Source organism: Podarcis pityusensis (assembly GCF_964106645.2).
Source record: "Podarcis pityusensis genome assembly, chromosome: 10".
NCBI classification, from domain to species: domain Eukaryota; kingdom Metazoa; phylum Chordata; class Lepidosauria; order Squamata; family Lacertidae; genus Podarcis; species Podarcis pityusensis.
In genome coordinates this window covers 22,993,145-23,020,022 of record NC_138035.1, presented here as the reverse complement: position 1 = coordinate 23,020,022, position 26,878 = coordinate 22,993,145, and the positions used below count along the sequence as shown (strand labels likewise).

At 44.3% G+C, this 26,878-nt stretch overlaps 1 protein-coding gene across 2 annotated transcripts in view; it reads left to right on the top strand.

The window, feature by feature from the left end:
- Window positions 1–26,878, top strand: part of TMEM178B (transmembrane protein 178B) — a 265,442-nt gene that overhangs the window by 226,511 nt on the left and 12,053 nt on the right. For both annotated transcript variants that reach the window (XM_081024072.1, XM_081024073.1), the window contains one exon: window positions 7,176–7,313. In XM_081024072.1, coding sequence (XP_080880198.1) covers window positions 7,176–7,313 — 138 coding nt within the window. The remainder of the gene's footprint in view (window positions 1–7,175; window positions 7,314–26,878) is intronic.

Below are 26,878 nucleotides of genomic sequence, written 5' to 3'. Positions count from 1 at the left end.
ACTTAATTATGCTGTCCGAAACAAAAACCAGCAGGAGATTCTGCTGAAGCGTTCCAAGAAAATAAGTGGGGAATGATCCCCTTCGAAAGTGGTCAGAAACCCCTCCATTTCACCTTCTCTCTCTCTCTCTTTTTTAAGCCAGGTGTGAGGAGGGGGGAAATGAAAATATAGATGTGTGCAGGTTTGTGTCACTGGTGGAGAAATGGCAGGCAGATCAGGTGTTCAGTCAAGCAGGCAAGAAAGTGTCAAATGCCAGGGGACGCACATGAGATGGAGGACAATTCAGTCCAGAAACAAGCCTTGCCTGTTAATACAGACACCTTTCTCCTTCTTGTGAGTTTCATGAGACCAGGGGCGTGTTCATACCATCTATTTAAAGCACATTAGTTCTCCCAAGCAACCTGGGAGCTGTAGATTACCCCTCAAAGAGCTGCAGTTCCCAGCACCCTTAAACTACAGTTCTCAGGATTCTTTGGCGGATGTTGTGTGCTTTAAATGTATAGTTGTGTATGCAGACTAGGGTTTGTGTGTGTTTGAAACCTCGGCTCTCAGAGTCTTCCTCAATCCTGATTAGGCTACAAGTATCAGAAAAGAGGCTGGATGACCATTCATTAGGGATGCTATCTGTTGTTGTTTAGTCGTTTAGTCGTGTCCGACTCTTCGTGACCCCATGGACCAGAGCACGCCAGGCACTTCTGTCTTCCACTGCCTCCCGCTATAGGGATGCTATCTAAAAGAGAGTTAAAGAAGCTCTTGAGGATTGTATGTGTGTGCCAGCAATGACGCCTTAGTTTTGTAAGGGCCAGGTCCATTTAAAAAATCCATCTGTCCATTTTTATTTTTGCATTTCAAAATGGGCAATTGCATGTTGCTGCATTTGTGTTTTTCATATATATACTTTGTAGGAACCATATTGTAGGATTGCCATAGGTCTGGAATTTCCTGGACATGCCTGGGATTTCAACAGTGAAATTAGCGTCCGGGATGGGCGGTAGAGGTGAGGATTTCAAAAAATTGGCAAAATGTCCAGGTTTTTGCCAACAGAACAAGGAAGTGTGTGTGTGTGTGTTGTTTGGGAATTCACCCAGAAAAGCTCAACAACCTTTTGGGCGATTTACCCTCCGAAAAGGTCAACAACTTACATTTCCAGATTTTTACTTCTTGAAATATGGCAACCCTGCCTTATTGGTATCAATGTATGAAAGTCCCCTCTCCCCACTACTTTATAAACTAAAGGATTTGCGCTCATAGCAGGCAGGACCTAGCAGGCAAGGGAATCTGAATCCAGGGCCACTCAGCCCTGGGGAGAATCTGAGTGACTGAGTCATCAACGCATCCAATGGCTGGATGGCTGTTGCCAGATCAGAAGATGGAGAGGTGCTGTCTCTCTCTCCTGCTCCTTCTCTCCCCAGCTCTAGGCTGGCAATGCATAGGGTCCTAGCATGTGCCCACCCAACCATCAATGGGCCAACTTAAGATCCTTGGGCAGCCCTGCTCCTCCCATATTCTGCTCCCAAAGTATACCATTTGGGGGTCTTGTTCCAGCTACCACTGGTAGGAACACAATCAGTAGCAGCTCCCCAACAGCCTATGCCTTTTGGTGGGCACAAGAGAGGCTTTCATAGCATGGAGCCCACCACAAGCAGATCCACGAAGAGGGACACCTCTGCCCATTCCAAACCTCAGAACTGTCCCAGGAAAATGGGGGGCACATCCCATTTTTCCTCATGAGAGCATGGCAGCCAGTTTTTTGGGGGGGCCCTGCAATTTCACACAGTGTCCCAAAATGTGTGTTTCTTGGGCACCATGCCCCCAAAAAGCACTTTTGGGAGACGGTGATCTCAGGCAGGTCACGTGACTCATACAGAAGTGCAGCCCTGGAAGGTGGCATCTCAGTTTCCCATAATGTCACATTGGAGGGTATGCCATTCCCTATCACCACCACCTCCGTTTGAGGGTTAGGATTGCTTCCCTTTGTTCTTCACAACAGGTAGGTTGTAGAAAGTTTTGACCTGGGATAGATATGAAGCAGCTTTTTGCCAGGTCAGAGCAACTATTCATTTAGTCCACTACTCTGACTTGCAACAGTTCTCTGGAGTTTCGGGCAGAGGCCTTTCTCATCCCCTCTCTGATCCACTTAACCGGAGATAATTTCCTGCACGTAAAGCATTAGTGCTACTGTTGAGCTGTGACGCTTTCCCAACAGCAATAAAGCAATAATGTTTTTTTCAACAAAGAACAATGCTTATTGCCACGGGCACAGGCCAGAGGGAAAGTGCCCAAATATTGAAGCCAACGGCTCGTTCTCTTGATTTATGGATTTATCGATTGAAAATGTATAAATCACCCTTCATCGCAAAATGGATTTTGGGGCAGCAGTATACCGAGAAGTTTAAAATTACAAAAACATTGCAAACCCAGACCAACAATGCAGTTGTGTTAAGAGGAATGAAACCATCCGAGCGGCTCAAAATAGCATAATCTAAAATGCCTGGGAAAAGAAAGAAAGTCTTAACCTGGTGCCAAGAAAAATACAGAGTAGGTTCCAAATGTATCTCCCTTGGAAGGTCATTCTGTAGTTGGGGCAACCACAGAGAAGCCAAAGATTTCAATCTTTTACTGCCATTTACTGAATAATGTTCCTTTCTTTATAGCCTCCCCAGATAGTGCAATCCTATGCATGTTTACTCATAACTCATAAGTTCCATAGAGTTCAGTGGAACTAAGGCTGTCTTACCTCACTTACCTGGGAGATAGGGCTGTTCATAGATGGTTGATATTTTTGTGTGGGATTCAGTCCATATTGGAAAATTCAGGTTGCACAGTTATAGTTGATGAGAAGTTCTTGCACAGCCGTTCCCCAAAATACCGGACTCATCTGCAATAAGGAAAGTAAAGGGGAGATACACTTGCTTTGATGCAACATCATTTAGCCTACCTGCAAACAACAACAACCCAAATTAATGGTCATTGTGTAGCTGATGTAATCTGATATCCCTGCAAACAAATCAGGATGAATGCTCAAAAAATAGCCCATATGTTTAGGATTGCAGCCTTACTCCCTGGTTCATGTAGGGTTGCCATATTTCAAAAAGTGCCATTTTTGAGCTATTTTTAAAAAATGGCAAAAATGACACTGCCAATACGGCTTGCCATACGTCCAGATTTCCCCATATATTTTGCCGGTTTCCTCCAGGGCACTGCTTCCAGCTACAGTATTCCGAATATGTCTGGACACATGGCAACCCTAGTTAATGTGAACAGGACTGCAGCTTAAAACTCTTTCCAATTGTGTAATTTCCTGTGTCGCTCTTCTCTTTTCCATGTCGATTTTAATACACTTCTAATTTCATCACTCTCTCTCTTTTTGAAGAAAAATACATTCAATCATTTGTAGGACAAAGCAAATGGAGATGCATTTCACATTGCTATACATTTCTTCTCACTTTTAAATGGCATCGATTTAAATGCAGATTTCGTGCGTGGAGCTTGGAAGCAGGGGCTTTCAATTTAAATGTTAATAGAAGAGTAAACTTGAAAATAATAATAAAAAAGATCTTTGTGAGAAAGATCACTTCCTTGCTGTAGTTAATATATTTCTATGCTGGCCCTTCTTTCCTTGTACTCCCACTGGCAACCGGCCCTGTATTAAATGGTCTTCACACGCACACACAAATTAAAATAAGAATGTACGGTATCTTTGGAAATGCCTAAATTAAAGTGTTTAATGCCAGAGTTTGCAGGAGGCCCGAGCAGAGACCTGAGGGGCTGATAACACAGAGATCTCATCCTTCAATCTCTAGCTTGTTCCTTAACAGCCCATTCATCAAAAATAGCTGTTCCTAAAGCTCTATATGATTATTTTAAGGTTGATGCAGCATAATGTTCTGGTAGGAGGGAGATAAGAGAATATTTGCTCACACAGGCTTGCCGAACCTTCCCTTGCTTAAAGGCAACTCCACAGTGCAGGCCCTACCATTAGGCAGAGGGAGGTGGCTGCCTTGGAGGCAAATCCTGAGGGGGCTGGCAGTGGCAGCAAGATGTTGGAAGACAGAGCTTCCGCCCTGTGTCACCCCTGGCTAGCCTCAGGTATAATAGAGGATGCCATCCCATCAGCTGTGCCAAAGTAAGACCCATCTGCTAGTCCAGTCTACTTCTGTACATCATATGGTGAGGAAGGTGCAATCTTGGCCTTGGCCTCAGGCAGCAAAATGTCTTGGGCTGTTTCTGGCAAGCAGAGAGGTTTAAGTGGGTATAGATGTAGGGCAAAGTGAGGGAAGAATGTGAATTGAGATCTACGGATCGATCACTAGCTCATGGCTGACCAATGTGGCACCCATGGGGGCCAGTGTGCCCACCAATACCTCCTACGGTGCCCAGGAATGGTCTCAGTAGGCATCTCTTCAAAAATCTTCAGTGCATAGAAGACTGTTTGCTCCTCCTGCTCAGTTTCTGTTTGGGAGGTGCCCAAGCAATTTTATGGCCTTATCCCTTTTTCTACTCTTTTAAACTTGGAAGCCATTATGCCACACCCCATGGCAGCCATGTTGTATTATGCCACGCACAATATGGTGGCCATTTTGTGTTAGGGAACAGGCTCCCCCTGGCAACCATTTTGTGGCTGGTGCCTACCATGCTCACTCATACTTCCAAATGTACCGACTAGCTGAATTGGGCAGAATGAGATGATTTATAGTAGGCTGGCAAGGATTTCCAGCTCCCACTTGTCCTCAGGCAGAGTGCTATCTGATTTGTAATCTGGATACACTAGGATACATCTGCTTGTAGAGGATGTGCTCTTCTGATGCACCAATGTGGGGAGCTGCCCCTGAGGAGCTCCAAAGTGGGTAGAAGACTAGCTATGCGTTTGGACAACTCTCAAGATACCATAACCGCATTCTACACAGTGGTTTGTGAGATCAAGGTTTACATCTATGGTTGGATACAACTCAATGCCATTTTGAATTAAGATGGCGGACTGGACTTTTCAAAACTGCACTGATTTTAAGCACTGATTTCAAAACTGCACCGATGTTTTGGTTCTTAGAATTCCCTAGGAACGCCAGGCAGGAGGCAGGTGTTATTTCTTGACTTTATTTCATTTGGTCTGGAGTCTATGGCAACAGCTCATCAAGGAGCCAAGGGACTCAGATGTCTGGGAAACCCTGGATTAAATTACGAGGGGAGCAGAAGCCACAGGTTAGTGATGGAGGGGAGACCTTCAAACAGCTAAGGGGAGCTGCTCTAACTCTGCATCCTAATGGGGCGTCTCCTTGTTTTCCTTGCCCCAGTCACCACTCGAACTGCTGTGTTCAGCTGGAAAGAGGAAGTGCTGAATAAACTTTATTGGGACTTCTCAGCTGAGAGACCCACGGGATTTCTCCAAGTCCTGCGATGCCATGTTAGCAGAGAAGACACACTTCTTTTCTAGTCTGACCTCCTTCTTCCTAAATAGCTGTAGGGTGCTGATTCAGCGCTGCGCTGCTGTACATACACATTCATTTCCCATTGGAGGAATTGCTCTGAATAGACTCATCCTCAGTGCTGACATTTCTGAGCGGGCTGTTATGACATGGGAGGAAGGCTGGCCAGATTGCATCCGACAAGTAAGAGCAATTCAGACAACCAGCTCACAACCCCTCTTTCACACCACTGCCATTTGCAAGCACTGCCCTCGGCAGCGGCTATGTCAGGCCAGGAAACGGCAACAAACAGAAAGATTCTCTTTCTGGCATGTCTGATCATTAATTTGTTTATTTAAAATGAATACTCATAAATAAAGCATTTGGCATAGGGAGGCAATATGTTGTTACTTGCCACCCCCACCCCCAATCTTTTTGTAAATGGAGCAATAAATACCTCTTAAGACCTGTCGAAAGATGGATAGCCTATAATAGCCAGATGATGTGTCTCACTGGGAGCTGAGATGATCCAAGAAGTCTTACAAGAAGACTTGGTTTTTCTTTTGAGCAATTGTCAATCAAATTGTTGTTGTTGTTGTTGTTGTTTTAAAAACTGGCTTTTATACATTTTAGTTGCTTTTCAGTTGTCATGTATTTTATTTCCTGTTGTTCAGAGGGCATTTTGTTTAGCAGCTTACTATATTTTATAATGTGAAATTTCCCTTGTGATTTGGTAGGAGATTTTTATGTGTGGTGTTTTATTTTGATGTTAAGAAGGATGCTCTGTTTATTTATTTTATTATTTTTATTTATTGAATTTATATACCGCCCTATGCCCCAAGGTCTCAGGGCGGTTCACATTTTAGTTGTTTATTGCATTTTATAGGATATCGAAATTATCCGGGGGGGGGGGTTGTTGTTGCTCATGGCATATGCCTTTTATTCAAGATGCCGCAACCTATGTTGCAAACTATTTAGAGATTTGTTTAAATACAATAGGTGGAAATTACTCATTCTCCCCAATACACACACACACACACACACACACACACACACGCACACACATACACACACACACACACACATGACAGGGGGCAAGTGAGGTCTGTCTGGAAGCAGCAACCACAAGTACAAGCCTTTAGCTTCTTAGGGTGGGACTGAAAGCATCAGACACAGAGAGCTCCCTGCAACAATCTGAAGACGTCCTCATTCCACCCTAAAAATCTGATAGGGAAGCAGCATGTGTTGGAGTGGCTTTAAGAGGCAAAACCTCCACCTATGCTCAACATGTGAGTAAATCATATATCGCAAAGTTCCAGCCAGTTTCCAGTATCCTCCATTGCAAAGGAAATGTGTACATTCTACACTCCTGGAATTTTCACTGCTCGAAGACTTGGGGTATATGAGCAAGCAATGATAGTGATAAAGTCATTTTCATGTGGTCAGTTATCTCTCTCAAATGGTTTTCTTTTGCAGAAGTAATCAACTTTTGTCTGTGGTGCTAAATAAGAAATACCCTCCTCATTCCCCCCCCCCCTTCCTGTATGCAAAAGAGCTCTGTCTAACTTGAAAAGAAGAGATTTTGCATCTCTCCTTCTTTAAAACCAACCAAACAACCGATCTCTATGCAAAACTGTACGGCGGTGGGCTGGGGGCCACTTGACTTTTGTATGTTGCAGCTGCTCAGAGCGAGACTGGGATCTTTAGTTCCCTTAACAGCAATGAGACAAACCATGAGCGCTATTAACAAGATGTCTCTTTTTCATGTTGCAGACTTGCGCAGAATGACAGCAGGCTTCATGGGCATGGCTGTGGCCATCATCCTCTTCGGATGGATTATCGGGGTGCTGGGCTGCTGCTGGGATCGAGGCCTTATGCAGTATGTGGCAGGACTTCTCTTCCTCATGGGAGGTAAGGGGGAAAGAGGTTGCCATCAAATGCCATTTTGCTTCTCCATGTCTCCATTTTGTAGGAGCCGCTTCCTTTCAAAGTACCAGGGGGACTGTGTCCCAGTTCTGCCATTGCATTAATGCCAATCAGCAGCAACTTGTTAAAAATCTGGTACCACAAGCAATTCCTGAATTTATATGGCACTTTTCCTAAGGGCTCGATTCACTTGCATTATGTCAGTAATCCTGACAAGGTCGTCTGAAGCAGGGCTAGGTAGACTTCAATTCTGTGGGATCCATGTTGTGGTTGTTGTTTACAAGATCCATCAACCACAGGCAGTTGCAATATAGTGACTCAGATGTTTGGGGTAAGGGTGCGGGCATGCCAGAATTAAGGAACAAGACACCTCTGGGCATATCCTCTATACAGGAGTTTGTAGGATGAGGGCTAACTCAGTACACCCCAAATGCACACCTTATTTTCCTCTTGTTAACGGAGGTATCTAAGGGCGCCCTTGGACAAAAAACAAGGACACCAGCCAGGAATACCAGAGCAAAACAGCAGCCAGTGGACTTGGTCTTTATTGAAGACTGTCGCGACAGGACTCCCATCTGCCACAAGGTGGGACAAGATGGAAGCCCCGAACAAAAGAGCCCCCAAACTTTTATTAGCTGCTAATCCCCATGTTACACCCCCCCCAAACTACATCACGGTTACATCACAGTTGCATCATGAAAGGGGAGGTCTGGTGGCAGTAATCTGAGCATCCTGGACCCTGCCCCATGGTTCTCCTTGCCCTCCACCAAACACCCATCAAGTGTAACAAAAGAGATATTTACATTTCCCTGTTTCCCAGCCAAGTTAATCACACCCTTTTGTCTTCATCTGGGTTTGTTATTTCTGGAATGGCTACCTGTCTGGCACTCAGGTATCAGGATGCCAGGAATTATCACTCAGGCAGAGGGGCTGCTGAGTAGCTGAGCTCACATGTCCATATGAATTTCTGAAGTTTTCCCAGTGAGCCAGTACATAGATACATTTATCAGCGAATTGTTACATTTGGTATCGTGCAGCAAAGGCCCTGTGAATATATAGGAAGAAACTGTGATGGGGTGTTTTGTGGGGACAAATCACAAAAGTCACAAAAGCGATTGTGCTGGTTTTGGTGGTGAACGCTCGTAAGTTTCCTTCCTGCCACCAGTCTGATTTGGAAAACAAATAAAGCTTTATCTTGACAGTATTGCTAAACAACTGGGATTCAGAGACCTTTTTCAATCTACTACAAGTTACTTAAAGCGCTACCAGTCAAGTCTCTGTGTGTCTCCTTCTCTCCCCCTCTTCTGCTCCTGGCCACATGTTTAAAACCCAAATTCAACACCCAAATTCAGTTTGGGGCCTAGATCCAGGTTAAGCTGGCCCTGGCTCATCCTTGGTTAAATCAGGGCTGTTGCAAATTGCTATCTTGGGCTTCAGATAGAATCCAGTTGGGCATGCCATACACTGGATTCTACTCAGTATATTTGTATTATCATCTCCAGGTGACAGATGGGTGGGTGGGGTTGTGACTTAGAGATGAAGGCTTTAGATTTAAACAAGGGCATGTTGACATTATGTTGAAATGGATTTTTTTGTTTTTGGTTTTTTTAAATCCTTTAAGGAAGAGGATGCACTTCTGTTTAGCACCCTCACAAAACTACCATTTCCTTGACTGCTCAAGAAAAGCCACGACAAACTGATTTAAAACTGGTTTAAGTTGGTTGGTTTCAATGGAACACAGTCTCACGTAAGCCTATAGGATGGCAGTCTAAATCATCTATAACTGAACTAGGTTGAAACGAGACATTTTGAGGAGGGGGGGTTGTCTGTGTGCTTTAAATAAAATGGGCTGTCATTCATTTTTTGGTGTTGTGAAACAAGCTGGCGTGCCACAAAAAGGTATTGTGAGAAACGAGGCCTTCAAAACATGAATGTCGTGAAAGAAAGTTGAAAGTGATCCTTCCTTTGTAGCTCTGAGTAGTTTTATAATAAGACCAAATTTAAGCTGCACTTTCATGTTTAAACAACGGCCGGCAACTAGATAAAGATCTTTTAATCGATTAACTGTCTGGCTTTTTACTGCTTAATCAACTAATCACATATTGCTGTGCCGCAGTAATCATGCTTTTTCTGAGGATCTTGACTGAAGGTGACAGTTTCTTATTGGGACTTGTCTTGAAGCAAACAATCTTCTCCTCATTGCTAATCTTTATTTTCTTAACTTGTGAAACAGGGAGTGCTGTGTTTCTCTAAGATGTCTTAAAGAAACAAGTAAAAGTGACAGTGCTATAATTCTTTCCCCCCAACTATCGTAAGTTGCCCAATGAGATTTTTAAACCCACCAGTCCAAAGATGCACACGACACCTTGTTCACAATTATCAATAGTGCTTTTTCACTGCCGTAGTACCTCTGCAGAAACATTTGGCAGGGAATAGAATCCACAAAGGTTTCTTGGTCTGAACAAAATTACTTTTTGGAGAACCAAAGGGAGCTTGCTCCAAAGTGCAGTAATTTAAATAACTGGTATTCTTTTTAATTCTTGTATTAAAGCTTGCAGTCCTGATTGGGCAGTTTTGACACTTCATTTGCATAAATAGCTAATGAGGAGTGAACTCTTCTTAGCTTATCTCAGTTTCTGCAAGCTTTCCTTGTGAGTGCTCAGAAAAACCCTGTGAAGTCTTTTTAAAGTATTCATAAGGAGAATTAGGGAGAAAAGAGGATGAATGTCCCATCCACCACTTCTCCTTCTTTCCCAAGCTCAAAACTCTTACCCTTGAGACAAAGGGGGGGGGGGGTCAGTGAATGGTGGCAGAGAGGGCTCATTGGGGACATGATAGCTCTTACTGTCATTTCATGCTGGGGAGCATGGGATCTGTTGTTCCTTCTGCCTCCTGAACTGAATTAGAAGCCAGAGGAAACTACAAATCCCATTCTCCCCAGAAGGTAATAATGCACCTATAATTTCCAGATTAGGAAAGGTCTGATTTCTAGTTTAGAAGAATGGGTAGGTAGTACTAGGGGTAGGGATGGGGGAGAATTTTTATTCAGTTTGCAGTTAAAGGCAAACCTAGCTAATCTGCAGGGACGCGGGTGGCGCTGTGGGTTAAACCACAGAGCCTAGGACTTGCCGATCAGAAGGTCTGCGGTTCGAATCCCCGTGACGGGGTGAGCTCCCGTTGCTCAGTCCCTGCTCCTGCCAACCTAGCAGTTTGAAAGCACATCAAAGTGCAAGCAGATAAATAGGTACTGCTCCGGCGGGAAGGTAAACGGTGTTTCCGTGCGCTACTCTGGTTCGCCAGAAGCGGCTTAGTCATGCTGGCCACATGATCTGGAAGTTGTACACTGGCTCCCTCGGCCAATAAAGCGAGATGAGCGCCGCAACCCCAGAGTCGGTCACGAATGGACCTAATGGTCAGGGGTCCCTTTACCTTTACCTTTAGCTAATCTGCACTTTATGAAACAAAGAGAGTGTAAGCGAAGGTTTCAAAATTTGCACGTCTCTGAATTTTGCAATTCTGTTATCCAGCCAAGCAATGTGTACAAGAAAACATGTGCCAAGGTAAACATATAAAGATGCAGTACATTTGCGCATTGGGCAAAATTGCATACAAACAAGGATAAAGTCACACTGATGAATTTCATGAAGATAAATAATAAGTTTTCATTAATTATTTTTTTAAAAAATTGCAAACTGCTATGGAAATGAATTTAAGGCGGGGGGGGATGAGAAAATGAAATTGGCAGATTAGCCCATTCCCTAAATAGGAGTTGATTTCGCTGTGAACTTGATCTAAATGCAAAGGGATCTAGACCCAATTTGCAGGGGGTGGGGTGGGGTTGAGGCTTTTTAAATGAGGGAAGTTTGCGTTCTGAACTCCTCCAATTCAAACTTTCCCCTCATCAGTGTGAAAAGTTGCACACGCAAGCTGTGCACTTCAGCGAGCATCGTTTCCTGCTTGCCCTGACCCCATGAGCAGTCAGGATGTGGCCCTGGTAGCAGAATCCAGCTTCGTGAGAATCTAAGCTTCTATTCTTAATATTAATTTAATAAGCAGGCTTCCGGCTCCTGCGGTTGCCAAGATATGCTTGAAAATGTGTGGGCAACGCCTGGCAAAATCTCAGGCTCCGCAGGCACGACTGTGCAAAATTTCTCGTGCTTGAAGTTGGAGATAGGGCTTTGGTGCTTTGTATAGTTTCTTACCCGCCTTGACGAGTAGGAAAGGAACAGAATAAATGGCATAAAATAGAAGGGGGGGGGGAGTGGACTGGATTATGCAAATTGGCTCAAGTTGAATAATGCTCAAGCCACAATATTCAGCTGTGACTGATTCTTTGTACAGAATCTGGATTATGCATCTCTTTCTATATATATATGAGCAGACACAGTCCTGAGAGAGATATCAGATGAGTATCAGCATACACCCACAAGAAGGAACTTCCACCTTGATCGTGGATGCTGCTCCTGCATTTCTGGAAGTAATGCTCTCCTCTGGTTCCTTGAGCATGTTTCCTTGCCCGCATGAGCAAACTGCTAACCTGATCATTTATTCGTACAAATGGGGCAGCAAACAGGCCACCAGAACTATTTTGCAGCTGAATCACTCTTGTCCTCTTTGTGCTTTGTAAACTATTTGCTCAGACTCTGCCTTCTTTACTGCTGATTTGCACAACTTGCTTTGGAAGCACTGCTGTGAGTGTGTGAGTGTGATGCCAAGGTTGCAGGTTCAATCCCCATATGGGGCAGCTGCATATTCCTGGATTGCAGGGGGTTGGACTAGATCATAGGTAGGCAAACTAAGGCCCGGGGGCTGGATCCGGCCCAATCGCCTTCTAAATCCGGCCCGTGGACGGTCCGGGAATCAGCGTGTTTTTACATGAGTAGAATGTGTCCTTCTATTTAAAATGCATCTCTGGGTTATTTGTGGGGCATAGGAATTCATTCATTCCCCCCCAAAAAACAAATATAGTCCGGCCCCCCACAAGGTCTGAGGGACAGTGGACCGGCCCCCTGTTGAAAAAGTTTGTTGACCCCTGGACTAGATGATCCTCAGGGTCCATTCAAACTCTACAATTCTATGATTCCACTATGAAATCTAAATAAAGAAATGTGGGACCCAATCTCGCCCAGAGATCTTCATAAACTATGCAGCCCCTTAGTTTGAAAGGCAACTCTGGAAATTGTCTCCTGTTGCAGAACTGTCACTAACCTCTGACACCAACTTTTATTTTCACCACCTCTCAGTTCACTCTAACTCTAGAGCCCGAAGCGCAGGGGTCAAATAATGATTTAAAAAATAATACCAAACCAGGCAATAACTGAGACATCTCTATTGCAGCTATTAATATTGTGCATCTTGAAGCAATTGGTTGCATGGAAAACTGACTCCTTTTGGAAATAGAAATTGACCAGACCCATAATTATGATTCAAAGCTTTACTAACCAGAACTTCGTCTCACACAACAGGTACAAAACAATCAATGATACACCCAGAAAGTTGTGGAAAACATATGCATATTCAAGCATAGGTTGTTCTTCTTAAATATGTAACTTAATTACGATCAGAGCAAAAAACAACAACAAACAAACTCTGTATCTCCCATAGCCTGCCTTCCAGATTAAGGCTATTTGCTCCTGGACAGGCATCCATATCACATCCTTTGTTTTCTTCTGCTTCCAGAGAAAGACTCAAAGGCAACTCCCTTCAGGATGGAGATTTGCAATGGAATTCCCTCATGTGATCTAAAGTTAAACACCACATGAGAGCTGGCTGACAACACCAACAGTTAACTATCAACCTGTTAGAGCTCAGAGAGGGCTTCAGTATAGCCCAATTGAATTTTCCAGTGTTAAACCTTCTGCAATACATATGCAGGCATTCTCCAGTTCAGTATGCAATTAAACAATAGTACTTAACAATCTCCAGTTCGCAAGTATCATCACAGTCTCTCATGTAAAAAGACGAATGTTTATAGGAAGTAAACGCTGGAATCAGACGAGGGGCTTGATGGGGAAAGTGGATCCTGTAATCAGGCATGACCTTGTGGGCCTGGCCACACCTCTAGGCTCAGAGTTTTGATAATTGAGACATGGCATGCCCAACACATAGGAATGCAGGAAGTGGCCTTATACCATTGACTGCACTGACTGATACCACTTCTCCAGAGTTTCAGGCAGGAGTCACTCCCAACCCTACCTAGAGATGCTGGGGATTGAACCTGGGACCTTTTGCATGCAAAGCAGATGCTCTACCATTGAGCTACAGCACTTCCATATGCAGAGAGATGGGCCATTGGTACATTTCAACAACCCAAGATGAGCCAGGAAGTAAGAATTGGGAGAGTTTCCCCTTAGTGAGAGTTACATAGGTTGCTCTGTAATGGGGGAGTTGGACCATTGTGCCAACTACATAATATGTTTAAGACTTCAGTGATGTATTTGATTTAGAACTTGTGATGGGGGGGGGGGGACTCTAGCACTACACCAAGATCAATAAGAACACAAGTCAAATGAATTAGAAATTGAGTAAATGGTAGGTTCCCAAACGTAACTGTTAACAGGGAAATTATCATTAAATGGAAATGTTGCGCAGACATCAATTCTTGACCCAGCGCTATTCAATATCCTTGCCAGCCATCTGGAAGAAAATAGAAAGTCATTGCAGATAATAAACACAGGGAGTGGTGGGATGGCAAAGAATGACAACAATGTCAATTCTACAAAATGAAGTGAGTTGTTAAGTGAGCTTCTCAAATTCAAGGAGTGGGGATTTTAATACAGCACGAAAGTTGGGCTAAGAGCAGCAAAGAATGTAATGGCCATTCAGTGATTTTGCTATGTCTCATGTGAACCACAGACCCGTAAGAGAAGTTGAGATATTATAGTTACTCAAAGGCAAAGTCCCAGAGATACCATTTGGAGAAATTAGCCAAGGAAAGAGGATTGATTCCACACACATATGACAAAGAGCAGGAGCAAGACTTGGGCTTGTGTGTGCGTACACACAAACCTGCATACCCCTTGAGCTTCATGCTAATGAAAACCTACCCCCATGAATACCTCTAGAAGTAGCCTCAGTTTCCCAACCTCTCTCTGCACATTTTCTGAGGCCTCCATCTACAGGTCACAGCTCATGTTGAAGGTTTAAATGCACTGAAGCAGAATTCTCCGCTTCAAGCATTTGTCTTTGACCAGAATTGGCTCTTCATCTTGATGGGGCTATCCATTGCTTGGTGTCCCTTGTAGCACTGGAAATGAAGGCCTATTAGAATGCAGACAGCCATTTAGAGAATTAGCATAATGTGAAACTAGTGGTGATGATAGACACATCATCAGGAATCATATACATAACCTCATTAGCTGTCTTGTGTCGGAGACAGAGGCAGGCGTTTGGAAGGTTGTTTTGGGGCACCCTACAATCCCTACTGTTAGTAAAGGTGTTCTTGTTGTTGTTGTTGTTTAGTCGTGTCCGACTCTTCGTGACCCCCATGGACCAGAGCACGCCAGGCACTCCTGTCTTCCACTGCCTCCCGCAGTTTGGTCAAACTCATGCTGGTAGCTTTGAGAACATTATCCAACCATCTCGTCCTCTGTCGTCCCCTTCTCCTTGTGCCCTCAGTCTTTCCCAACATCAGGGTCTTTTTCAGGGAGCCTTCTCTTCTCATGAGGTGGCCACAGTATTGGAGCCTCAGCTTCAGGATCTGTCCTTCCAGTGAGCACTCAGGGCTGAATTCCTTAAGAATGGATAGGTTTGATCTTCTTGCAGTCCATGGGACTCTCAAGAGTCTCCTCCAGCACCATAATTCAAAAGCATCAATTCTTCGGTGATCAGCCTTCTTTATGGTCCAGTTCTCACTTCCATACATCACTACTGGGAAAACCATAGCTTTAACTATACGGACCTTTGTTGGCAAGGTGATGTTCTAGGCCCACCAAATCCCTCCCACTCCTCCTTACCCCCCTCCCAAAAGACTGCCCCACAGATAACACAGGTGCATTAACCTTGCCCCTTAGGGTAACTAAAACGAACAAATGTAAGCTGACTGTTGATTTGGGAAGGGACGGCATTAAGAGGTTGTGGGCGGAGGGAGAAGCCAAGATGCATTGCCTCCTTGTCTCCATCCAAATAAACCTCTGCATCCATTGTGGGGGGATCTGACAGCATGAAATGCAGTTGACTGCAGCCTACTTGGAGACAGCTTGGCAACCCTACCATTAGGCAGCTCTCTCCAAGCACTGATCCTGGGTGTGTTCACATGGTTTGTGCCCCAGGGAGGACACTTCGGTGCTGCCAATGCAGCAGCCTGCCTTCACCCCCAGAGGCACATTCCATTGTCTCTGGAGATAGACAGAAGCCAACAACAACATCACATGGACCCTTCCATGTTACCAAAAGGATGTAGAGGGGCCAGGGGGACTGGGTTATTGAGCTCCCTCGCCATGTGGCTTACCCTTGCTCACTGCTGTTGGGGCACACCACCATGCTCTCTCCATGTGCACACATCCAATGGATGTTGGAAGGATTTCCACTCACATACAGAGGTGGAGTTCCTCCATCTGCCGGGTGTGTGTGTTTCCCCTTGGTCAGGATACGTCCTTTCATGAAAGAGCTCTCCTTGCATATATATGAATTTTATTTGGAGTGACTCTCCTACGAAGCAACTTTCCTATGAGGAAAGCTTGCAGCAGCTGAGATTTTTTTAGTTTAGAGAAAAGGCGTACAAGAGGCAACGTGATAGGAGTTTATAAAAGGATGTGTGACATGGAGAAAGTGGAGAGAGAGAGAGAGAGAGAGAGAGAGAGAGAGAGAGAGGTTCTCCTCCTCCTCCTCTCATAACACTAGAAATCATGGACATTCAATGTAGGCGAATGTTGGAAGATTCAGGACAGGAAAATCCTCCATACACTTAACTTGCTACCACGGGAGGTAGTGATGGCCACTGACCTAAATGTCTTTAAAAGAGGATTAGACAAATTCACGGAGAAGAAGACTGTCAATGGCTATTAGCCAAGATGGCTATGCTCTACCTCAATGGTTGGAGGAAGTAATGCTTCTGAATACCCACTGCTGGAAATCAGAGGAAAGGAGAGTACCCTTGTCCTCATGCCCTGCTTATGGGCTTCCCATAGGCCTCTAGTTGCCCACTGTAAGATGGGTCACTGGCCTGATCCAGCAGGATCTTCTTATGTTCTTAGAGTAGCTATGACAGTGGGCAGCACCTCATGCTGCAGTGGGCTGGGGCAAACTGCCCAGCTCTGTGCCCCCTCGGCACCTTCATTCAATGTGCGGAGGGTTTTATGTGTGATCCTCCCTTCTGCCCCTTGCTTCCTGCTTAGGAAGGGTTTGTTTTTGTAGGACTCAGCCCTCAAAATTCTGCTGCTCAGCTTTGAAAAGCAAAGATGCCCTACCAGAAAAAGAGATCCCAATCTTCGGACTCCCTGTGAATTAGAATGGATAATTCCTTCAGCACTCAAGCCAACGTTTTCAGAACGAAGGTTAAAATGTTCAACATCTGTCAAGAGCTGCCATCTCTGGGCTTTGGTGGCTTCCAGATCACATAGAGGCTGCTTTGTTTTTGGATTGATGCAATAAGACACACACACACACACACACACACACACACACACACCATGTGAGCTGATCATAGCCAAATTGACTTCAAATCTCAAAGCAGACAGCTTTTGAAAATTGATGAATTTTGTTCAGTTGATTTCCTGGCTCTATCTGCAGAGGCCAGAAAAAGCCAATGATTTGGAGCCTCTTTAATCAGAGGTGAACTTGCTATGTTGACCATTTGAGGAAGACTTAAACAGGGACAGGGTTACCAGCATCCAGGGTATTCTTGGACGGATCAGACCGCTGCCAGCCCTGTATCAAACAAATGAACAGGCACAAAAGCCAATGTTTTCCTTCCATTCAGTTTATTTGCCTCTCGTGACAGTCCTCCAGGAGCACCCCTCAGGGTTGGTTTTGACATATGGCATTGCTACAGATGACTGGTCACATTAACAGACTTGCTGCTATGTCTTGTTTGGAACGGAATATATTTCACTCTCTTTCAACTGCAGACAACTGACTGGCCATTCTGAATGTAGTGTTATGTAGACCCCAGAACCTTCTTTTATAGAGCTCTTTCCCAATTATATGTAAGTTAAGTGGCCTTGCATGGATATCTGGTATGGAACAGTTGTGTTGCTGACACCAAAAACAGAAGTTTTAAAAGAAATTAAAACCCATTAAAACTCAATTAAAATTGCGTTTCTACAGAGCTTCAGAGCTAGCTGCCTGCCCTGTCACCATCTTGACTGGAAGTGTGTTGCTGGCACTGGAACAATGGATTTAAGAGGTGGAATTCAGCATAGTGCCAAGGAGATGGTTTCATCTAGCACAAGGATTTCTGCTCACCTGACAAAACAATCTCCCCTCTCCTCCTCCTGCACACTGTTCTGGGGGTCCTCCTGACCCTGCAAGCAGATTTGGGAGCGGGGGCTTGTGGGTGCTAGCAGAACAGATTCATTGAATCCAGCCCCAATGAGTGCAAACCTATAGCATGACTAGATGGCAACGGAGTTCAGCGGTGGATTTTAGTAATTGTGGAGATGATGATGATGATGATATATGTGTATATATATATATATATATATATATATATTTATACCCCGCCCTTCCCGGTTCAGAAAACCAGGCTCAGGGCGGCTAACAACAAATTTAAAACACTTAATTGTAAAAGCCGCATAAAATACAGTATAAAAGCATGAATAACAATAAAATTCAAAGTTCAGAAATCAATTCTAATAAGCATTAGTTAGTCACCAGGGCTAGCTGGCTGAATTAGTCTTACTTGGGCCAGCGAGGAGGCCAGGGGAGAATTAGCTGTGGGGTCTCAGAGCCGGTGACCTTCATAAAAGGGGAGGGGGAGGGAAGGGAAGGGAAATAAAAGATCAGGCTGAATTCAAATTAAAGGCCAGGCGGAATAGCTCTGTCTTACAGGCCCGACGGAAGGAGGTTAAATGCCGAAGGGCCCTAGTCTCATTAGACAGAGAATTCCACCAGGTCGGAGCCATCACTGAAAAGGCCCTGGCCCTGGTGGAGGGTAGTTCAGCAGGTGCAATTTACCTCCTTCTCTGCATGCGGTGGAGGCTGGTGCAGAAGGGCAAATAGGGAACTGCCCCACCAACCTCAGTCTATCCTTGACCAGCCCCCACCTGTCTGCTTTCTTCAGTGGGTGCCTCTGCATGTCATTGGCTCTGGCTGCACCTACGTAGTCTTGGTCTCCCTGTCTTCTGCCCCACCAGTTGCAATGGGTGCCAGCCTCTACTGGCAGTATCTCCTGCCAATGTTCCCTCTTCTTCCATGCAAGTGTTGAATGTACAGGAGACTCTGTTACATCCGGTCACCCTATCAAGCTGAGCAATGTGAGGACACCACTAGCCAGGCAAGCCATCAAGCCTCTGGGATTTTCCAGACAGCCAATGCTCAGGGCCTCTGAATACCTTGAATTGAGAAATATGCAGACCTACATTATGGTGAGCTTATGCCCTCTTTCGTCAAGTCCCTTCGCAAAGCCACCTATTCCAGGAAGCTCTCAATTAAGCCTCCTCCTTCACTCCCAACTTCAATGAGGGGGTGAAAAAATATATGGTGAGTCCTCTGTGTATGTCACCTTTAACTTCAGTGCATGTGAAAATTATATATTAACTGCTTATTGGTCAGGCTTTGAGAAATCTATTGTGCTCATCTTCATCTGAAGCAGCCCAAATCTCAGAAAATACTTTGTCTTGTCCTAATAGACCAAGCTCCTGTGAAGCTCATTTTACCTAAATTTGGTAGCAATCTTGATATGGGAAACTTCAGAAAAGAAATAAACATTTTGAACCAGCTTAGATAATACTAGTTTACTTTTTCCTCCCTCTGTGTATGTGTGCGCACACACACACACCTACCTATACCTATATGTATATACATACACTATGCAGTAAGAAAGCGTGGTAGATAAACCTTAATATTGGCATAGAGGAGTGCCAACTTTGTAGACAACCACTGTAGCTGTGCTTTTAATAGCAGCTTGATCTTCAGGCACTGGTAGGTGATCATGTTTAACTCCCTGCTGTGGAAAGTGTCACTTGCTGATTTCTGCACACCAAGCAGAAGAGCAGACTAGGCTGGGCTGGGGGGTTTTCTGGTCAGTTGGCAACCTTATTAGTAGCCTATTTCTCAAAGCTGCAGAGTTGAAAGGTCTGCCTCAGGGATCCCTGTGCTATTTAAGAAATGCAGCTCTTTATCACCGGCGTGTTTTTTTTCCTTTTCCTGCCAGCTCCTATTACTCAGCATAACAAGGATTTGAATTGAATGTTGAATCTGATTACATCAAGGGATTTGTCAAAATGAATCATTTGTGGACTATTATCTTGTACTCTCACATCTAGAATCCCATGGTGAAGAAACAGCGCTTTAGGAGGCATTGTGTATTGTAACTCAAAACTGTGTTTGCAATGAGGTTTGAAAATAATTGTCCAAGTAATCTTTCCTCTTTCATTCAAATTACAGCCTTGGGCAGTAAGTGGACAGGTCCCTCAATTGGTTCCCATTGATGTTTTGCGTTCTTCTTTTGCTTTTACAGCATACGCTTCACACTTGTTTAACATGGACACGACAGGCCAGGAGCAACTCTTTGTAAGCCTCATAACATAGGTGCAGAGGAAGTGGCCTTATTTCGAATTGATCCATTGGTCCATCTACCTCAGTGCTGTCAACACATGAATGGCAGTGTCTCTCCAGGCCTTCAGACAAAGGGATCTCTCCCAGTTCTGCCTTCATTATTTATTTTATTAAATGTGCATGGGTTCCCTTCAGTTTTTAACAAGCAATTCTAAAAGGTGGAGAAATCATTCCCAGGGAGGATGTGTTTATGATGTCACTGGTTCCCTCCAATCAGTGCTGCGCAAAGACAAACTTGCGTATTTGATTCTCCAGAAACCTTGCTGGTATAATGCCAGGGTGATGCTGACGTGATGCCTTCATGATACTGCTGGGGTCCCACTCCCATCAGGCCCAGCCAGCATGCCTAATGGTCGGGGGTGATGGGAGCTGTAGTACAACAACATGTGAAGGGCAGGTTTGCAACACCTGTACAGTTTCCTTGGAAGGAGATGAGTGCCTAGAAAGGCCTTCCGAGAGGTCCAGCTTCTTTCCCACCCAGCCCTTGTCATTTTCTTCCATGCCCTTCCCCCCACAAGTTAAGCTCCTTCTGCAACCATTGTCATCTACTGACAAAAGGGAGCAGGAACACAAAATCACACACTGGCTCCCTGGCAGCATTATGCATTTCAATTCACAAGGGACAGAGTACATTATTGCCTTGCGTCATTTCTCTGCTCTGCAGTTTTATGACACCATTTCACTTCTCCCAAAACTCTGCTTTTGCTGACCTTTTGTCTCCGGCAACCCCCTAAAAGCTTTTATGCTCATACCTGTTGTCTGCAGGCTTTTGCCATTAGCCACCCGCTACCAGAGTGACATGCCCCAAGGTGAGGTCAAAGCTGCATCCAGCAATGCTTCATGAATCTCACTGGCTTTCTCTATTTATAGGAGCATTTGCACCGGAGAAGTCTTTCTCCTATGAAATCCCTTTCCTAAAAAAGGAAAGTGGGCTTTGCCTGAGTCAAAGCATTGCCTGATCTGGCGCATCACCCACTAGCTTAGGCTTCCTCAACCTCAGCCCTCCAGATGTGTTGAGACTACAATTCCCATCATCCCTGATCACTGGTCCTGCTAGCTAGGGATCATGGGAGTTGTAGGCCAGAAACACCTGGAGGGCCGAGGTTGAGGAAGCCTGCACTAGCTGATCCTTTAGACTAGCAATTCCATGGATTGAATTTGGAGTATTATGCATGCGTAGCATATGCACTGCCCCTTAGCTATGACTCTTTTTAAATAATTATCCATAAGAGCAAAAACATATTTCATAAGAACATAAGGAGAGCCCTGATGGATGAGACCAAAGACCTAGTCCATCTAGCCCAGCCCACCTAGTCCAACCTATCAATGAAAACAACTAACAAATATTAGGGGTGCATAGTTGCATCGCTATGAATGGCTAAATTATGACGGCTAAACTGCTTCAAAGTGGAAGAATCCACATGAGTGAATAGGTTCCCATCTTGCTTTCTCCCTTATCTCCTCCCCCCATCTCCTTCTTGTACATGCTACAGAAAACACTGCTTTGGAAAATAGTGGCTGCTCGGGTGTTGTTGCTCACCGTATTATATCCATGTGGCAATAGTGACCATGTGACAAAACCAGCTGTGAATCTGCCCTGTGCACTCCATCCCAAATGCTTGTTTGATCTGCAGGCGTCCATTGGCCTTGGCCATGACTCTTTGGATCAGAGATGGGAAACCTGTAGCCCTCCGGATGATGTTGGACTACAGCTCCCATCATCCTTGACCATTGGCCATCCAGCATGAAGCTGATGGGAGTTGGAGTCCAATAACATCTGGAGGGCCACAGATTCCATACCCTGTGATAATGTTAAATGGGCAACACTGAATGTCAGCCAATCTAAAGGTTTGCTTCTGAAAACAAAGTAGGACCCTGCTCTTTCCCTTGCCTCTATGATCTGCCATTACCAGCGCTATAGGTAGAGACTGACGTCCTTTCTTTGCAAAACCTCCACTTTTTTGCTGGCATGCTGAGTTCCTTGAACCCTCCATGCCCTATCCGGGTTATGAAAATCATTTCAGTCTCTGTGTCTTTTCAGCTAGCTTATTAGTTCAATTTCCTACTGCACGATTTGTTTTGTTTGTCCAAAAATACATCGCCATGGGTCTCACCTGGTAGCTCAGCTCTTAGGTCACCTGGAAGCTCACTTCTTAGAAATGACAGTCTTACGTGGTTGAAAAGCTTACTGGGATTTTGGGATGACTTCGTCTAGCAACTTCTTGATCCTCCAGAATACACTGCTTTGTCTCCAGCCAGTCTTTCCTTGTCAATATCTGACCTGTGATGGATTGTTCCCCTCGCAAGCAGTCAGGGAAAGAGAAAAGAGTGGCACCGGAGACTTTTCCTAGGTTCCTTATCATGGACCAGTTTTCCTGCGGCTCTTATCCTATAGAAATTCAATGCTGTTGCTACCTCAGTATTTGCCTAAGATGCAGAGCCTGTTTTGAAAAAAAGAATTATTATAACACATAGCATAGCTTTATTATCCTGTGGTGCCTGGTGTGGTATTGGACACAGAATTCATCCTTCTGATAACCTGCCATTTTTCATCAAAAAGCATGTTTCTAATCCTTATGGCTGCAAGCAACACCTGCCAAAATCTTAGAAGCAGAGTGATGACTGAATAAAATTTCCAGTGGTTGCCGGGGGGGGGGGGGATTTTAGTGTCTACATGCATGACTAGCAAAACCAAAGCAAATGATGCAAAATAACAAAAAGAAGAATTGCAACCATTTCTTCTATTTTTATAATTTAAACAAGATTGAGAAGTCATCCAGTTTTCCATGCAAAACTTTAGCACATACAGCCCCTGGCTATTAGCTGAGGACAAGCAAGGGTCTTTTCAGGCGTTACACTTCACCTTAGACTTTAAGATTTGAATACAACAAATCTGTTTAAAAACAGTTGGGGTTGTGCAGGTAAAGTTGTCAGGAGGAGTGCTAGGACTGGCTGCAGCCCCTTTTAAAAATATATGCTTGTTGCAAACCCACATTTGTCCTACGACGTGTGTAAAACAGGTTGTGCAGGACAGCAGCAAAGAACAACAAGCGCTGTTTGTCACCCGCTGCTGAGTCACCCAGTGGTGATTCATTTGAGTTGGACATTTTGCACAAACAATCAGCTCCGTTTCAAAGAAGGTGTTCTTAAAAAGGCGGAAAGAATGTGTTTAAGTTGTGTGCAATATTTGGTGTTCTATTTCCAATTTGCAAAACAAGAGTGTTTCTTACCTTAAAAAAAACCTGATAAAATTTTGCAACGTGTGTGATATTTCCTTAATATCGAGTGCTTCCTGGCACTTGGAGAAGGTCTAGGAGTGGGGAGAAGGACCCACAATACTCCAGAACAGTGCCTGCCAGTGCTATTTTTTAAAAAAAGAAGAGTGAGATGGATAGCAAGATACCAACTTCGCATTTTCACTGAGGTGAGAGGGTGGAGGTGGATCCTGTCAACGGCTAGTTTAATGGGGATTCAAGATGGATATAACTGGATTATGTAACTGATCACTTAATCAAAACCTGGAAGCTGGCATTGTCAAAAACACAAGGCGAGGTAGATAATTCACTTCTGCTTGTCATGATGCTGTCTGTGGAATGCCACCACCGGCGCCAGGTATAAGGGGTGCTTGAGCCCCCCAATATTGAGGGGGCCAACATCCCCCACCAACGCCAGGTGCCTTCCATGCACCTAAACCCCCGCCTGGGAGCCAGGAGGGGCCTGGGACCAGCAAGAGTGAAGATTGCCCTCTGCGCGCACGCCCCAGGGCATGCCATGGTGAGGAGGAGGTGGAGCAAAGCAGCACCACACTCCGCCTCCTTCTCCCCCCAGCATGTCCCACTGGGCAGACGCATCTCGTGATGCTTCACGTGACATCATGTGATGTGTCACATTATGCACCCCCTCCAAATGGGGGGGGGGACAAGTTGACGCCCCTGAGCGCCACACAAAACTGATGCGGAGTTCCTAGGGTTAAGCGATGAGATCCAATGCCCCAAAAAGCAAAGGGAGGCATACGTGGCATTATCCTGTTTCATTCCTTACAATAGGCATTAGAAGTGCAGTGGTACCTCGGGTTACAGACGCTTCAGGTTACAGATGCTTCAGGTTACAGACTCTGCTAACCCAGAAATAGTACCTCGGGTTAAGAACTTTGCTTCAGTATGAGAACAGAAATCGTGCTCTGGCAGCGCGGCAGCAGCAGGAGGCCCCATTAGCTAAAGTGTTATTTCAGGTTAAGAACAGTTTCAGGTTAAGAACGGACCTCCAGAACGAATTAAGTTCTTAACCCGAGATACCACTGTAAATGTGAGCCATTCGCACCACAAACCTAGACATGTTTACTCAGCAGTAAGTCCCATTATGTCCTGTGAGCAAGTGTGTTGAGAATTACAGCCCCAGTGAACTTTATCCATGCTATTTCTCTCCTAGGCTCTCACAGCCCTGAAGCTCTGTAGTTCAGATGCCACAGTTATAGCTTATCATTCCTCGCTTCCTTGCTGCTGAGAGCCCCTCTCCCCCAAGCTGCTCCATATGGGCTTCTGGTAAGCTGCAGCTTCTTGGCGCAGCCTGATGACATCACTGCAGCACAGGCAAGGCAACTGGCTGTGTGTTGTTCCCTGAGGTACTGGATGAACACAAGGACATATGAAGAGCCTGCTGGATTGGGCCATTGGTCCATCTTGTTCGACACTCTGCTCTTATAGCGGCCAACCAGATGCCCATGGGAAGGCCATTAGGAGGATTTGAGCACAACGGCACCCTCCCCACCTGAAATTCCTAGCAACTGTCAGTCCAAGGCATAGTGCCAGACTTTGGGGGTCCTTGGCACTGTGCCGCCAGTGGGTGCCCACCCTCAACACTGCTGCACACACCATCGCTCCAAGGCAGCAGCTGCAAGTGGAGGCCATTTGGCTTCCATTCGAAAGTGACATTGCCATCTGCCCAGTGCTAATACAGTCTCCCAGGAGAAATTGTGGTGAAATTGGTACATGTTTCCATATGTGGTGGCCATGCAAAGAAACATTCACATTCTGGTTGGAGATTTTTAATGAAACGAATCAAATAACTGGCCAAAATATATATAATGAGCCCTCAATTGGCATTGTTGCCTATTTTTAACAAGTCTCAAAATATTCTTTTTAAAGAGTTAATACTTTTCCTTGTTGTGGCAGCTAGATTAATAACCACCAAATTCTGGAATCAGTCACACTCCAACTTGCTGAGTCTGCAGTATAAGGAAATGTGGCAAACTGCTCTGATGGCAAATCGTACCTTTAAATTTTTTTTTTTTAATAATAATTTTATTAAAGTTTCAATCAAAAATTAAACAACCAAAAAAAGAAAAGAAAAACATCAAAGAAAAACACACAAATACACCATACAAATCTCAAAGAGAAAATAAAAAAAACACAAAAGACAAAAATCAACAATAAAAAAAGAACATAACAATTAAAAAAAAACCCAATATCTCTTTTCCATTTCCGTCTTTAAATTTGCTTATTTTCTGGACTTCCTCATACCTCCCTCTTTTGTATTCCAATCCAAATTGTTTGTCCAGCAATTTCTTTTCCACTTTTTTAATCCCAGTCTTTAATTTAATATAATATTGAAATATATAACTTCAACTTCTTTAAACCTAATCTTTAGTCTTAATGTAATATAACATTAAAATTTTACCTCTTAATTGTCAAATTTCCATTTCATTAAACATCTTTAATCCTAATCTTTAGTCTTGATCTATCATTAACCTTAACCTGTACAGCTGGAAACCGCTTATTTTCAGTCCAACATCACTCTAACATTCTTTAATTTTGCAATGTTTCTGTAAGTAGTCTTTGAATTTCTTCCAATCTTATTCCATCACCTCTTCTCCCTGGTCACGGATTCTGCCAGTCATTTGCGCCAGTTCCATATAGTCCATCAGTTTCATCTGCCATTCCTCCAGCGTGGGAAGTTCTTGTGTCTTTCAGTACTTTGCGATAAGTATTCTTGCTGCTGTTGTTGCATACATAAAGAAAGTTCTATCCTTTTTTAACACCATTTGGCCGACTATGCCCAGGAGAAAGGCCTCTGGTTTCTTAAGGAAGGTATATTCAAATACCTTTTTTAATTCATTATATATCATTTCCCAGAAAGCCTTAATCTTTGGGCACGTCCACCAAAGGTGAAAAAATGTACCTTTAGGCAAATCCTACCTTTAAAGTAAAGGCTGAAAGAAATGGTCTGGAAGCAGATAAATTTTGTGTCATGTGTTACAAATCTATTGCGTATAACCAAGTCTGAGGGCATTCTTCACCCTCCCACAACTCACAGAACACTAGTTTGTTTTGTTTGTTTTATTTGTAACTATTGTTGTTCTGGTTGTTGTTGTTGGGATTTTTTTTTACTTTTAAAAACCTTAAACTTGATGTAATAAATATATAACAGTCTCCCAGAGGCCTGGCTAGGAGGACAGTAAGGTGACACAGCTAGGTCAGGCTGGTGAGGGGCTCTTCTGAGCTGCTGGGGCCTTCAACTGATGGCCAACCTGGTCAACTCCTGGTGCTGGGCATGTTGTTTCACTTCAGCAAGGTAGTGGCCAAATGTGCCTAGACCAGACTCGCCCAGCCAGTTACTCTAACCCCCAACTAAAAACAGAGCAAGCAAGTTTTGGAGATTAATCACTACACAACCTCTGATTGCCATGATGATTTCAAAAATAGGCCATTCAAAAGAAAAGTGCCTTGTGTGAGAGAAGGAGTATAGCTGGCTGGGATTTTTTTTTAAATAACCAGACCAATATCAACAGCCAGAATGGTGGTAGGCGGGAACAGCAAACATCAGACGCTCAAATC